Raw genomic sequence first — 16,408 nt, forward strand, 5'->3', positions numbered from 1 at the left:
ACTACTCTAATAACAACTTAGATTCTTGATTTTACCATCTTGAAAAGTATTACTTACAACGATAAACTAACCTTGACCAACAAAAAATTTTGCAGTACTAATTACTATATAGTAAGGAGATAATCATACAAAACACAATAAAGGTATCTTGAAATCCTCTTTTCATACTATAATATTTTGTAGCAGTCATCAGTTAAACACATAAATGAGTACAAAAATGACGAAAATAAAAGGCGATAAGGGTAATAATAAGTAAAATATTTTCTCCATTGAAAGAGGAGGATATAATAAAAGTCTAAGCTTTGAGTGTGTAAAGATTAAGAACATTGCGAAAAGAGAAAAGAAGAAGAAGAAAATAGAGTATAGCAGCTGCAAAGCCAGCAATAAGAGATCCGGTCACACGGTCACAGAATTTTGGAACTTGGCCACAAATTGGTAGCCAACCTGCATGAGTATTTCCCTTTTTCCCCACTTGAGCTATTGCCAAACATGCTGATATGCTCGAGTCCAGAAGCAATGTCATAAGCTACTCCAGAATTTAAAAAGTTGAAATCAGTTCAAATTACAAAAATCAATGTAAAACTATCAAGAAAAGATATATGTACCAAATCTTGCGGTCTTAAACATGTCATGTGTAAAGTTTATAATTAAAGAGTAAGACAAACAAATTGAAACGGAGGGAGTAACTCATACTATATCTGTAATAAGCAGAATGCGTCCCAGCATCTTCTTGGTAGGGAAAAAGAGAACTATGAGGGAATAACCACTTGCTAGTATATTCACTCCAACAAAGTACCTGAAACATCATCAACAACATAATTATCTTAGCCTGCAGGTCAGGTTTACTAGCATACGGATTCAAAATTTAGACGTTATGAATTTTAAGTTGAAAGAATTGATTCTGTTATATATATATATGTATAGTTTTACTTTATCTTTTACTCGTATCATATTTTCTTTTGTGAATACAAATGGAGTTCGACTCTGAATTTATGACTTCCGTCGAACCAACAAACTCATGGCTGGATTAGTTGTCCTTATTGTCTGTCTCTCAATCAATTGGACACGTGTCTACGTTGGCTTCTGTGCTTACCTTTTTGTATTTTGAATTATTGAAAACTCTAGCTCCAGAGAAAGAGTGATAATCATGTTAAAAGTACCGAAGATTACGATGAACTTACTTGAATGTCGGTGTGTTAGCAAATTTGGCTTCAAAGGTCATGCCCAAAACTTGAGCAGAGTCATGGCTAGTGACCATAATAATAGTGGCTGCAACACTAGCCCCCAAGGCCAAAAGCCTAAGCAGAAATATAGTAATCCTATTTGCCAAAGTCATTATGAATAGGAAAAAGTGATAATAAAGATAAATCAATTTAACAAAATCAAACACTAGTTTTTAAAAGAAATGAGGCATAAAAATTGGTGTATGGAAATTAAAGAAAGTGATCAAGAGAGGTAGAATAATAATAAAGATGGATTCTTTTTTATTTTTTGTGTTAGGAAAAGGCAGGTAAGTGGGTGGTAAACTTGTCTTCTTTAGGGACAAAGTGTCATGTTCTTGGTTACCTAATGAATGAACAAAATAAACTCAATGACATTTATTTATACTGTTAGTAGTAACAAAGATTTTAAATATTTAATTTCATGGAAGATTTGTACCTCTAGTGGCACACTTGGACAAAAAACTATTGACTCTATCTACCAATATATTAGTGTTTCTAATTGTAGGCTGGAAGAAGATTATTTAAAATCTTAATTTATAAGCAAAGTCTAATATGAATTTGTGTTGTGTTAGATGAATTTTAGACAAAGGTTACAACTTGGGGTGTAATCGTCAGTTGAACTACCCAATTAGTTAACTAATATATGTGTACGGTGCTTTCAACGGGCGAAATTTATTCGTATCGGGTGTTTATATCAATTCAATATATGCATATCATGTATTTAAATTTACAATTTATTTCACTCAATCTTAATTAATTAACATGTGTTTTACTTCATTAAATCACATAACAATGAATTTTGGGATAAACACCCGGTGCGAGTGGACCCTAAGCCCAACGGTGTTTGAAAGGATAAATTATGGATGGTTTAATGATTCAATAGGAAAATGACGTAGTTGAGGTACTTGAGGGAAAAAACTCAACAAATTTAGAAATCTGTTATGAGTTTAGCCTAGATAATTTTTGTATTTTTAAAATTATAATTCTCACATTTTGGGAGACTTAGATGTGAATATTACTTAGATGAAGTGATAATGTAACATTTTTTATCCACTCAATATATAACACTCAAATTCAAACTTATATAATATGAACATTACAAAATTGGGGTGGCCATTGGAATTATTGTAAATGGACATAGCCGCTTCATGACGTGAAGCCGTAATATCTCCAAGTTGATCAATAATATTACGAAAAGTTACTTCTTGTAATATTAGTTTTACGGACTTCTTAAGAAATAATAAATTAAAAAGTAATTTTATTATATTACTCTTTAGATAAAATAGATACAATATCTTGAAAATATAATAGAAAAATAACTCTTTAGATATAATAGATATAATCATTAATTATAGTATAGCGTAAAATTAGGAACTAAGTGTAAAGTTATCCATTGATTTCATAAAGTGAACAAGTATAATATTGTTGAACATCCCAAAATAGTATAGTGGATAACTATTATTTGACAAGGAGAATACTATTAACGATGTCTTCATACTGAGGAAAATATTTATTCCATTTTCTTATATTTCATTGGTCAAATTTCTTAGATAATTAAATTACTTTTTAATAAAAGTAGGAAAGATTTGTTCTATAAGTAATATTTCATATCGATCATGTCATCCTCATACTTCAAACACATTTTATCTTCACCCCATGGCCCAACCCCATTCTATCTTAAAATTTATAGATTATATTTTTTCATACATGTCCACACAAAATAAATAAGAAATTCAATTATTTATCTATAAAATACTTTCTTTCATAGCTAACACACCCCTAAACTTTTTATCATTACAAATTGTGGGGACTTGAATATACTGTAAAGGAAAATTTTTAAAAAAAAATCATAAATTTTGCATTTCCATCAAATATATATATATATATATATATATATATATATATATATATATATATATATATATATATATATATATATATATATATATATATATATTTGTTGCAATCGAATTTAGGTCTATATTTTCAAATCCATAAACTCTTCTTAGTACTATTTGATTATTGCACTGTTATCTTTTTAAATAGACTGGTGTGTAATTTTTACAAACAAAAATCATACTTATGTCTAGCGATACATAAATTCTTGAAATACATAGATATAACTTGTCCATATTATAATACGAAGTATGGATATATTTGTTAATGAGATGGGTGGACTCCATATAAGGCTTAACAATCCTCCTTCCCTTTGAGCTAACTTTTGGGGTGTGAGTTAGGCCTAAGACCTAATTTCACATGGTATCAGAGCAGGGTCCATCTCACCCGATGTTGGGACCCCCCGAAATCAAAATTGTCCATGCACTAGATGCTAAGCAATGGGCGTGAGGTGGGTGTTAAAGAATGACAAAAGTCTCACATCGGTGGTTAATGAGATGGGTGAACTCCTTCCTTTGAGCTAGTTTTGAGATGTGAGTTAAGTTTAAGACCTAATTTCACAATATTCACGATAAATAATAATTTTAACTCTTGAGAGACAAAAATTAACGACAGACACAAAATAGGAACAAAAATGTGACCCTTTTAGACCTTAGTACACATTGAAATTTGATTATTTGAATAGACGTGGACCCTAAGCCCAATCTGAGATACAGAAAGCCCAATTGGGAACAAATGCAAACTGGAAAGGCCCATTAAGCCCATCTTCGTTGTTGCTAAAGCACTTCAGTATTTGGGTGTTAAAAGTTCCTAAAAGTTTTAACATTTTTTTAATAAAGCAATTTTCTATTTTTATTTCTTTGGGAAAAAAATATAAAAGTTATTTTTGTTAATATAATTATTAAGTATATTTTATATTCGTTTTATTTTTTTTCACTATTTATAAAAATAAGTTTGATATCTTTCATCAAAAGTATTGTCTACCTTTTGAAAATTTGACTAGTTCATGAATTAAAATTTGCATATTTTGGCTTTTGAAATAAAAATAATCTTTTTAGCAACTTTTTGTTTGTTTTAAATTGCAATAACTATAAAATGGTAATTCGTAAATTGAATGAGCTACTTTCTTGTGGCACATATTAAGAAAAAATTAATATGATATTATCTTCTATTCATTTCTATTCATCTTACTAAGAGTATAATTTTTCAATTCAAATAATAGAGGGATAATTTTTTTCTAAATTAAATAATGTAACGGTTAAATTGCACCCCAAATAAGAAAAAGATAAGTGTTTTTGACAAGTTTTCACGTGGCACACCACGTGGGAAAATATTAAACTCTTTTTTTTTTTATATCAGAGAGTATTTTGAACATTTGGATAACAATAATGACTTTTCAAGAGATTTGAAAAAAAAATGTTCTAACATAAACGGTATAATAATAAAAGTGCTCCAAATAAAATAATAACGTGTTTAGAGTGCACCGCAAATAAAAATATCAAGTCGAATAGTTAAGCATAACAATCTTAGATAACTTTAAGATAAAGAAGACAATTACGTTTCTAACAAGTTTTCACATGGTGCACCATATGAAAAAATTACCTAAACTTTTTCAATGGATTTTTAAACCTTCAAATAATACTTTTTAATTTGAATAATATAATGAATAGTCAATTCAATTATTATTTTTCATCAATTAGGAGGTTAATTTGACTCTCTTCCTACGTTTTAACTTTGACTAATAGAGATATCATAGCGAATCATAGAAGGTTGACTTAACTGAGTTAAATTTTGTCTAGTATGTAGTAAGAACTAACATTTCAGTATTATTTGTATTTTTCATTAAGTAATTTTTAATTTTTTAAATTCAATCAATAATGATAGAAAGATAACTAACAAATTGAATTTGGTACTTCCCTATTGCGTATATCAAGTCACCTTTAAATCATATCGTTAACAAGCGTATAATTTTTTCAATTGAAGTATTTGAGGGATAAAAAATGTTCTAAATTAAACAATATAATAGTAAAATTGTGCTAAACTAAATAAGATTGCGGTTAGATTACATCGCGAAACAGAACATCAAGTATAACAATCAAGTTTCATAATCTTAAGCATTATAAAGGAAACATTTTTAACAAAATCTCATATCAACAGATCACGTAGAAAAATTATCAATATTTTATCTATATTAGATGACTTCTAAGTATTTTTAAACCAGCAAATAATAATGACTTCTCAATTTGAATAATATAATATGTATATGTAATTTTTTTTCCCCAATAATAAAGAGATCAATTTGACCCTCTTTCCACTTTTCATCTAGTAGGGATTTAATTTGTAAATTTCAGAAAATTGACTTATCTCAATCAAAGTATCTGTCAAAGTCTTTAGCAAGAACTAACACTCCAATATTGTTTATGTTTCTTCATTTAAGCATTTTTTAATTTTTAATTTCAATATTGTTCAATAACACTGTGAAATGATTCATAAATTGAATGTACTACTTTCTTATAGCATATATAGAGAAAATTTTGTTAATAATTTTATGTTAATTTCAAATATTTGAGGGATAAAAATATTCTAATGAAATAGTAGTGATAAAATTGATCCAAATTATATATTATCTATTAGATTGCAAGCCAAAAAGAAATATCAAGTTGAATAGTTAAACTTAATAATCTTAAGCCCTTTTAAAGTAAAAAAATAATTATATTTTTGATAAATTCTCGCATAGCTATCACGTGGAAGAAGTATCAATATTTTTTCTCATGTCAGGTGATCGTTAGAGAAGAAAGGTATTTTCAAACCTTGGGATAATAACAATTTTTCAAATATGAATAACAAAATAAAAGGTAATTTTTTCAATAATTAACCTTCTTCTTAAAATAATAAGAACTATATTTCTAACAAATTCTCACATAACACACCACGTAAAAAAATTATCGATATTTTTTCCATTTCATTAAAGAAGAAGGGTATTTTTGAGCCTTCAGATAATAACAATTTTTCCAATTTGAATAACAAAAAAAAAGGTTTTTTTTTCTCAATAATTATCCTTCTTCCTGTAAAAATAATAATTGTATGTCTAGTAAATTCTCACACAACACACCACGTGAAATAATTATCGACATCTTTTTTCATGATAGATGACCGTTACATAACAAAGATACTTTCGAACCTTCAGATAATTACGAATTTTCAAATTTGAATAATAAAAAAAGATAAATTTATTTTTTTCTCAAAAATTCACCTTCTTCTAGTAAGAAATAATAATTGTATTTTTAACAAATTTTCACATAATACACCACGTGAAAAAATTATCGATATTTTTTTCCATGTCAAATGATCGTTAGAGAAGAAAAGATATATTCGAAGATTCAGATAATAACGACTTTTCAAATTTGAATGCTAAAAAAGTTGAATTTAATTTTTTTCCAATTAACCTTCTTATCATAAAAAACACAACACGTAGAATGATTAACAACATTTTTTTCAGGACCATAAGAGAAAAATATTTTCGAATCTTCAAAGAATAACGACTTTTCAAATTTGAATAATATAAAAAGGTAATTCTTTCGATAATTAACCTTTTTCTTGTAAAAGATAATAATTGTAGTTCTGCAAACCCTCACACAATATACCATGTGGAATAATTACTGACATCTTTTTTCACAATAGATGATCGTTAGAGAAGAAATATATTTTTCAAACGTTTAGATAATAACAACTTCTCAAATTTAAAATAATAAAAAAATGAAAATTTAATTTTCCCAATAATTAACATTCTTCCCATAAAAATAATACTTGTATTTCTAACAAATTTTTACATAGCACACCACATGGAAAAATTACCAATATTTTTTCCACGTCAGATGACCGTTAGAGAAGAAGGATATTTTCGAATCATTAAATAATAACAACTTTTCAAATTTCAACAATAAAAAAAAGTATTTTTTTTCAATAATTAACTATCTTCCCGTAAAAAGATAATTATTGTATCTCCAATAGATTTTCACATAGCACACCACACCATGTTAAAAAACTATCAACATCTTTTTTCATGACTATTGACCGTTAGAGAAGAAAAATATTTTTGAACCTTCAAATAATAACGACTTTTCAAATTTAAATAGTAAAAAAACTTATATTTAATTTTTTTCAATAATTAACCTTCTTATCGTAAAAAATAATAATTGTATATCAAACAAATCTCACGTATATCTAACAAATCTCACATAACACAGCACGTGAAAAAATTACTGACATTGTTTTCCACGACACATGATCGTTAGAGAAAAAGATATTTTCGAACGTTTAGATAATAACGACTTTTCAAATTTAAATAATAATAAAGAAAGGTAACTTAATTTTTCTTATATTTCTGATAGATTCTCACGTAGCATACCAGTGAAAAAAGCTAGTGATATCTTTTTCCACGACAGATGACCGTTGGAGAAGAAAGATATTTTTAAACCTTCATATAGTAACAACTTTTCAAATTTGAATAATAAAGAAAAGAGATAAATTTAATTATTCCCCTAATAATTAACTTTCTTCCCGTAAAAAAATAATAATTATATTTCTACCAAGTTCTCATATAGTACACCACGTTAAAAAATCATTGACATCTTTTTCGACGACAGATAACCGTTAGAGAAGAAAGATATTCTCGAACCTTCAGATAATAACGATCTTTCAAATTTGAATAATAATAAAGAAAGATAAATTTAATTATATTTCTGACAAATTCTCAAATAGCATACCACGTGAAAAAATTATCAATATTTTTTTCACGATAAATAATCGTTAAAAAAGAAAGATATTTTTAAACCTTCAAATAATAACAACTTTTCAAATTTGAACAATATAACAATTAACAAAAGGTAAAAAAAAAATTTCCCAATTATTAACCTTCTTCCCATATTTTAACTAAATTAACTAAAGTAGAAATCTCATAATTCATAACTAAGTAAAAATATCAGAAAATTGACTTATCACAAAAACGTTTTTATTCAGATGAAATAAAATAAAAAATAAAAAAATAAGAACCGCCTCCCTTATTACGGTTTGACCTATTTCTCCTCTAAGGACTAAAAAGTACTATAAAAACACTGCTTCCTCTCATACTTCACCTTCTTGCCTCTCTCTTCTTCTCTTCTTCTCCATTTGGAGACAGAGAAATAATCAGTTGAACCAGTATTTATCTTACTAAAACTAAGCAGACAGGATCTGGGTTCCGATTATCTTGGAATCTTGAATCCATTTGAACTGTTAAAAACAAGAAAAAGGATTCAATTTTGAACTGAAAAAGGGAGAAAGAATTGTTGAATCAGGATGGATATGGAGGATGAATATGAACCCCAATACAATGTTGACGATGATGAAGAGGAGATAACCCAAGAAGATGCTTGGGCTGTGATTAGTGCTTACTTTGAGGAGAAGGGTCTTGTTCGTCAACAACTAGATTCGTTTGATGAGTTCATTCAGAATACCATGCAAGAAATCGTTGATGAATCTGCTGATATAGAGATCCGTCCTGAGTCCCAGCATAACCCTGGTCACCAATCTGACTTTGCTGAGGTCTGTATTTGAATTTTGGAATTGTCTGAACAATTTTGGAACTGAGTAGTACAGGGGGTTTAACAGTAAAGGGAGTGGAAGTAGTTTATGAGGAGAGAGGGTTTGTGTTGTTTTGTTGTGGATTGGCGATTTATGTTTACTGGAATAATTCAGTTGAAGTAGGCGTTAAGTTTTTGTTAGGGTTTTCTTGGAGGAAGTATTTGTTGAATTAACTGATCGAAATTGAAACAAAGATATACTAGGTAGTTAGAGAACTAACCATTCTATGAAAAAATTTGGTTAATGAAAATGAAGTAGAAGAACCAAGGTCGTTTGGATTATCAATATGTTGAGCTCTATAAGGCATTAGGGGTTTTGGGAGTCTGTTGAAGCAAATTTAGACATAGTACAGCACTTACTTTGCAGGAAGATAAAGTCTTTATCAAGGTTGATTGTGGTATTAAATTTGAACTCTTGTGATTTATGTTGGTAAGGCTAGTTGCAGTTGAATTATGTGGTATGAGCTATTGCATTCTTTCTAACAATGCTGGACAAGTATTTGAAGTTGCAATTTGTCCAAGATATCATTTGTGTTTTGTATTAGTGGGATAAATAATCCATTTCACCCAGGTTAAATTCTATTTGACAACAGATCAATTGAACATTGTCTAGAAGCTTATTGTACTTGGTCGGATGTGGTTCATTAACTCTTGACTTTTTGATACTGAGGGAATGTTTTCCTGGTTGAGATAAGGTACAGGCCATACATTAGCAAACAATGGTGGTGAAAGTTGTGATCTTTGACCTAAATGCAATATATCCTCCTGCTAGTAAACAAATATGTACAAACCATGTATAGTACAGTTCTATCTCTTATGCCAAAGATTTTATACAGAGACTACGATTTGACTTTATTAATGATTCTTCTGTGCAGACTATCTACAAAATCAATTTTGGTCAGATTTATTTGAGTAAGCCAATGATGACAGAGTCAGATGGTGAAACTGCTACCTTATTTCCAAAGGCTGCGAGGTTGAGGAATCTGACATATTCTGCTCCTTTGTACGTTGATGTCACGAAAAGAGTCATTAAGAAAGGGCATGATGGTGAAGAGGTTACTGAAACTCAGGACTTCACAAAAGTCTTCATTGGAAAGGTGAATATACTGTTGCTTCGGATCCATATTTGAAATGCCAAGAGGTTTGTTGAAATTGTTATAGATGATCAAACTGGGTTCCATCTTCACTTACAGGTTCCTATAATGCTGCGTTCAAGTTACTGCACATTATATCAAAATTCTGAGAAAGATCTAACAGAGCTTGGAGAATGTCCATTAGATCAAGGCGGTTATTTCATTATAAATGGAAGTGAAAAGGTCTTAATTGCTCAGGAGAAGATGAGCACGAACCACGTGTACGTCTTTAAGAAGAGGCAACCTAACAAATATGCCTTCGTTGCGGAAGTCAGGTCAATGGCAGACACTCAAAATCGCCCACCAAGTACTATGTTCGTGAGGATGCTCTCAAGGACTAGTGCAAAAGGGGTAATTTTCACTGCCTGAGACGAGCAATTTCATTCCTCTTTAGTTGTTTGTTTCAATTGATTAAATAAATATGTAACTGTTTTCTGTTGCTTTCAATACTTCAGGGTTCCTCGGGCCAATACATTCGGGCAACACTTCCGTATATCCGTACAGAGATTCCTATTATTATCGTGTTTCGAGCTCTAGGTTTTGTTGCTGATAAGGATATATTGGAACATATTTGTTATGATTTCAATGATACTCAAATGATGGAGTTGTTACGTCCGTCGTTGGAAGAAGCTTTTGTTATTCAAAACCAACAGGTACTTCTATTGGTGTTTGTGGTTCTTCCAATTGACCTGTCCAAGCTCTCACATTTCTTTGATGATGTTGCTAAAATAAAAACCTTATTTGATGATGGGCTATTTTGATTCTGCCTGTTATTTGATGTTGCTCTCTTCCTTGAGTTCATTCCTTAATTATGTGATTTTGTTAGGTTGCTCTCGACTACATCGGAAAAAGAGGGGCTACAGTTGGTGTTACAAGGGAAAAGAGGATTAAGTATGTATACTGAAGTTGCCTAAACTTCCAACTATTCTTCTGACTTTTTGAAGGATGAGACTAAAAGCTCCCAATCAATTTTTGTAGGTACGCCAAAGAGATTCTTCAGAAAGAAATGCTTCCTCATGTTGGGGTTGGAGAGTATTGTGAAACAAAGAAGGCTTATTATTTTGGGTAGGGCATCCTTTTTCTGTGTAGCCATATTTTTAAAGATTTGATGCATTAGTTATTTCCCCCCTTTTTAGTTAGTAGTGGACATGCTACTCAGGATGTAGAACCTACTCATTTCAGGTATATCATCCACCGGCTTCTGTTATGTGCGCTTGGCCGCAGGGCTGAGGATGATAGGGATCATTACGGAAATAAGAGACTGGATCTTGCCGGTCCTTTGCTTGGTGGGCTGTTTCGGATGGTAGGTTTGTTCTTATATATCACTAATTTTACACTGTTATGCACATTGTTTCTTATCTCTGTTTATGGGTTCTGTCTTTCGATGCAGCTCTTTAGAAAGTTGACAAGGGATGTTAGAGGCTATGTGCAAAAGGTAAATGCACAGACCCTTTGTTTACGGCGTCATTGGGTGAATATTTTGTTTGTGCGGATTGTTCTTATTGTTTGTGGGTCCTTCAGTGTGTTGACAATGGAAAAGATGTAAATCTCCAATTTGCAATCAAAGCTAAGACCATTACTAGTGGGCTGAAATACTCTCTTGCTACTGGAAACTGGGGGCAAGCTAATGCAGCTGGTACAAGAGCTGGTGTTTCGCAGGTCAGCTAGTTATTTAGTTGGTTGACAGCAGTATTTGTTGGCCTTCTCCTCGATAAATAACTTTGTTTGTTGATATGCTCCAGGTGCTGAATCGTCTGACTTATGCCTCTACTTTGTCTCACTTGCGACGGTTGAATTCCCCTATTGGACGAGAAGGTAATTAGCTTTTCCTCTATACCACCGTTTACCAATGAGATATGTGGTTCTACTTTCTGATAGTATTTTGATGTAACTCGCTTCCTCTTGATCAATCATGTCTGACCTAATCTATTAGGGGTTTGCTAAATCACTTTCTATTGATCTTTCGAAGAACACACCAAAGCTGAGAAGTTACAATAGGGTGTAAGGAACTTGGGATCAGTAGTGGGTTTATTTGGAAAGAATCAAGTGTTGAGTTGCAGGTTGTGGTGGTAAACAGCGAGCCCAATGTCCCACTCTCCCTGCTCCCTCTATATTCATTAACATTGAATCTTACCCTGTCAATTTTATGTTTAGTTAGTTATTACTAGTTCAGCTTCCTTTTTATTTTTTTCTTTGATACTTAGATCTTATATGTTTGTTTACCAGGGAAACTGGCCAAACCAAGGCAATTGCATAATTCACAATGGGGAATGATGTGTCCTGCAGAAACACCAGAGGGTCAAGTAAGTGACTGCTCTCCTGTGGAGCGTCTGTTATGCCTGGATGTGTCTAGATCAGCCCCCCCCTTTTTACCGCCCCAAATAAAAACCTGTATAATGCAAATAGGAATAAGATTCTTCGGATACTGATTCATCCTTGTGATCTTATTAGGCATGTGGGCTGGTGAAGAATCTAGCTTTAATGGTTTATATAACAGTTGGTTCAGCGGCATATCCAATTTTGGAGTTCTTGGAAGAGTGGGGTACTGAGAACTTTGAGGTGAGCAAGATGTCAGTGTCAGGGTGTTTGTGGTTCAGCTTAATTATGCTGTGTTTTCCTTACTATTTTAAGTGTGACGATGATATGGTCTTCCTTGGCTCACCGTTGCTTTTTCTGTAAATCTAGGAAATTTCTCCTGCTGTTATTCCACAGGCTACAAAGATCTTTGTCAATGGTACCTGGGTGGGAATTCATCGTGATCCTGACATGTTGGTGAGAACATTGAGACGACTCAGGAGGCGGGTAAGAAACAATTAATTTTGAGTGGATGACACTAGTGAAGTACGAAGCATATAGCGGAGGGTGATAAGAGCCATATAATTACATAGTAATTTCTTGATAAAAATAATTTCATACTAATCTAGAAACATCCATATGATGTCAGTTATACATACCTTTGATTCTCTTTTTTAACAGTACAGAAATTCTCCCGGCCAACCATTTTAAGATATGAGTTGTAAGTATGTATTTTGATATAACAGAGATCTTGGGGAAGTACTACCGCGCGGTTATTCTATCTTACAAACTGACATTGTCTAATTGCTTCTACTGAGTTCTCTGGTCTCACCCCCTAAGTACCCTCTTAAACAGTCATGGTATTGTAAGTATTATCACTGTATTTTCTTTGGTTTTTTTGCGTAAGCGCCCATGTTTCTAATTTATGCAGGTTGACGTCAATACTGAAGTTGGGGTGGTCCGTGATATCCGTTTGAAAGAACTTCGAATTTATACCGACTATGGCAGGTGCAGTCGTCCATTGTTTATTGTGGAAAAGCAAAGGCTGATGATCAAGAAGAAGGATATTCAGACACTGCAACAACGGGTATGCTAATGGCTCCCTTGCCCCCTTTATTGCGCTATCTTTTGTTGCTTCGATCACACTCAGTTTAACTTGGAAGTTTGAACTTCTCTCTGCTTCAGGTACTTACATATTCAGTTTTCTTTTTCAGGAATCACCTGACGAGGGTGGCTGGCACGACCTCGTGGCTAAGGGATACATCGAGTATATTGACACTGAAGAGGAAGAAACAACGATGATTAGCATGACTATAAATGTGAGAAAACAGAGGTCTTCCTATTCTAACAGTTTCTGCTGATTATGCTGAGATACTGAAACCATATGTTAATGTTTCCAGGATCTTGTGCAAGCGCGCCTTAATCCTGGCGACGCTTATTCTGATACCTATACTCATTGCGAAATTCACCCATCACTAATATTGGGTGTCTGTGCGTCAATTATTCCGTTTCCTGATCATAATCAGGTGAGTCATGTTTTGGTTTTGACTTCTCTTATCAAAGTGGCCTCTGATCTTCTAATCTAATGTGCTTATTTGTTGTTTTATCAGTCTCCCCGTAATACTTATCAGTCAGCTATGGGTAAGCAAGCCATGGGAATTTATGTCACCAACTACCAATTTCGGATGGTAGGTAGCTCTACTTATTTCTCTCCATAATATTTGGGAGGTTTTTCTTTCAATATGACAAGGTGACAATTTTTTTCTTCTGGCAGGACACGTTGGCCTATGTGCTTTATTATCCTCAGAAGCCTCTTGTCACAACACGAGCCATGGAACACTTGCATTTTAGGCAACTACCTGCGGGGATCAATGCAATTGTCGCCATCTCCTGCTATTCTGGATACAATCAAGAGGATTCTGTCATTATGAACCAGTCATCTATTGATCGTGGATTTTTCCGATCTCTATTTTTCCGTTCGTACAGGGATGAGGAGAAAAAGATGGGGACATTGGTCAAGGAGGATTTTGGACGTCCTGATAGAGCATCTACTATGGGTATGCGCCATGGTTCGTACGATAAGTTGGATGACGATGGTCTTGCCCCTCCAGGAACTAGAGTTTCTGGTGAGGATGTTATCATTGGGAAGACCACTCCCATTTCTCAGGATGATGCACAAGGGCAAGCCTCTCGCTATACGAGGAAAGATCACAGTACTAGTCTCCGCCATAGTGAAACTGGAATGGTGGATCAGGTTCTATTAACAACGAATGCTGACGGGCTCAGATTTGTTAAAGTGAGGGTCAGATCAGTCCGTATTCCTCAAATTGGTGACAAGTTTAGCAGTAGACATGGTCAGAAGGGAACAGTTGGTATGACATATACACAAGAAGATATGCCATGGACCGTGGAAGGCATTACTCCTGATATTATTGTAAATCCTCATGCTATTCCTTCTCGAATGACTATTGGTCAGCTGATTGAATGTATTATGGGGAAGGTTGCCGCACACATGGGAAAAGAAGGTGATGCCACTCCCTTTACGGATGTTACTGTGGATAACATCAGTAAAGCTCTGCATAAATGTGGTTACCAGATGCGTGGTTTTGAGACCATGTACAATGGTCATACTGGGCGGCGGCTTAGTGCAATGATATTCCTTGGTCCCACATACTACCAGCGGCTGAAGCATATGGTTGATGACAAGATTCATTCTAGAGGCAGAGGCCCTGTGCAAATCCTCACAAGGCAGCCTGCGGAAGGTCGGTCACGTGATGGTGGTCTTCGTTTTGGAGAGATGGAGCGAGATTGTATGATTGCTCATGGTGCTGCTCATTTTCTCAAGGAGCGGTTATTTGACCAAAGCGATGCGTACAGAGTTCACGTTTGTGAGCGCTGTGGGCTGATAGCCATTGCCAACCTCAAGAAGAATTCTTTTGAATGCAGAGGTTGCAAGAACAAAACTGATATCGTCCAGGTAAACATTTTCTCTCAGCCCCTACTTTTGCACACTCGCAACACGGATACATATAGACTGGACGGGCTCGGGGGATGCTCTGCTCTTTACAGTTTACACCTCAGATGTCAAATAGTAGTTCTTTTCTGTTGTGGTCTTAGAACTCACAATCGCCTCTGTTGGTGCAGGTTCACATTCCCTATGCATGCAAACTGCTTTTCCAGGAGCTAATGGCTATGGCTATAGCTCCAAGAATGCTTACAAAGGATGTCAAGCTAGCCAAAGATCAAAAGAAGAAAGGAGCTTGATTAGTTTATAGTCCCATTCTGGGAAAAAAAGTTGCCTATGTTATAAGATTGAAAGGTCTTGCTTTACCAGCAGTCAGTTTTACATCCACAATATGAGGATTTACTACTTATTGGTTTTAGAATGGTTGTAGCATCTAAGTGAGAACAACATCCTTATGAACCCTGCAGGTACTGTGTGTTCAAGGATGGAGTAATTCTCACATGTAAAATATAAGTAATACTTATATCTGAAGTCTCTTCGAAAAACTCCTGCTTTTCATGTACAAGAGGCTCGTCGTTAGTCTTGCACCAAATTGAAGAAGTTGAAGCTTTTCAGTTTTGGCAATGAGAAATGAGTGCAACTGTTTTATGCTTCTGGTCATTTACTAAATGTTCACAATCCTGTAATTGGAGTCTAGATATGTTATGACTCCATTGATTACAAACATGGAGCTTAACCCCATTCTCTTTTCTAATAATCTATTGAACATATATTAAAGAAGACCTAAAGAAGCTTTCTTTTACCAGACCCGAAAGATTTGTGCAACAACATTATTTAGAAAACAATGTGTGCAACAGAATCTGATAGATTAGAGGCAAATCAAACTATTGATTTCTTTGTTACATTCTATTATTAGAATAAAACACTAAGATTTGACGAGAACCGACTTGATTACACTTTGTAGTATCTACCAAAGCGTCCTTCTTCAAGAAATATAGAAGTCTCGACTACAATTTGGTAGGACCTTGCCTCCTAATCAACTTCCTTTTTGCGTAATGAATTCTTTACTTTCAACTTATCTGAAGACGAGCAAAAAAAATTAAAAAGTAAACAAAAGCATGGATCTAAATGAGACAACTAGTGATGATTGACAAGCAAGAAAAATGACATCTAAACATTTTTTATTGGTTCAACTTTGGAATGGGGGAGGTTCTTTTGCAGGTTGAACTATGAAGCGTCATTAATCGTAAAAATTGCTTGAAATTTTAAGAATGA

At 33.3% G+C, this 16,408-nt stretch overlaps 2 protein-coding genes across 2 annotated transcripts; one reads left to right on the forward strand and one right to left on the reverse strand.

Annotated features, from left to right (window-relative positions):
- Nucleotides 1-144: 144 nt before the first annotated feature.
- On the reverse strand, nucleotides 145-1,731 carry LOC101249038 (CASP-like protein 1C1). The gene is made up of 3 exons (XM_004232825.5): nucleotides 1,182-1,731; nucleotides 694-796; nucleotides 145-526 (listed from the first exon to the last, which is right to left on the reverse strand). Exons 1-3 carry the CDS (start codon nucleotides 1,334-1,336, stop codon nucleotides 296-298), a joined length of 489 nt encoding a protein of 162 aa, XP_004232873.1. The 5' UTR covers nucleotides 1,337-1,731; the 3' UTR covers nucleotides 145-295.
- A 6,526-nt stretch (nucleotides 1,732-8,257) lies between these two features.
- On the forward strand, nucleotides 8,258-15,728 carry RPB2 (RNA polymerase II subunit 2). Its single transcript, NM_001246960.2, has 19 exons — nucleotides 8,258-8,702; nucleotides 9,616-9,837; nucleotides 9,934-10,224; nucleotides 10,329-10,526; nucleotides 10,700-10,764; nucleotides 10,852-10,938; nucleotides 11,056-11,176; nucleotides 11,264-11,308; nucleotides 11,395-11,532; nucleotides 11,616-11,688; nucleotides 12,100-12,176; nucleotides 12,325-12,432; nucleotides 12,559-12,675; nucleotides 13,100-13,255; nucleotides 13,383-13,487; nucleotides 13,569-13,694; nucleotides 13,779-13,856; nucleotides 13,943-15,145; nucleotides 15,313-15,728. The coding sequence occupies exons 1-19, from the start codon at nucleotides 8,457-8,459 to the stop codon at nucleotides 15,430-15,432; spliced, it is 3,576 nt and encodes a 1,191-aa protein (NP_001233889.1). The 5' UTR covers nucleotides 8,258-8,456; the 3' UTR covers nucleotides 15,433-15,728.
- The last annotated feature ends 680 nt before the right edge of the window (nucleotides 15,729-16,408 follow it).

This window comes from Solanum lycopersicum, chromosome 2 (assembly GCF_036512215.1).
Source record: "Solanum lycopersicum chromosome 2, SLM_r2.1".
Taxonomy (NCBI): Eukaryota; Viridiplantae; Streptophyta; class Magnoliopsida; order Solanales; family Solanaceae; genus Solanum; species Solanum lycopersicum.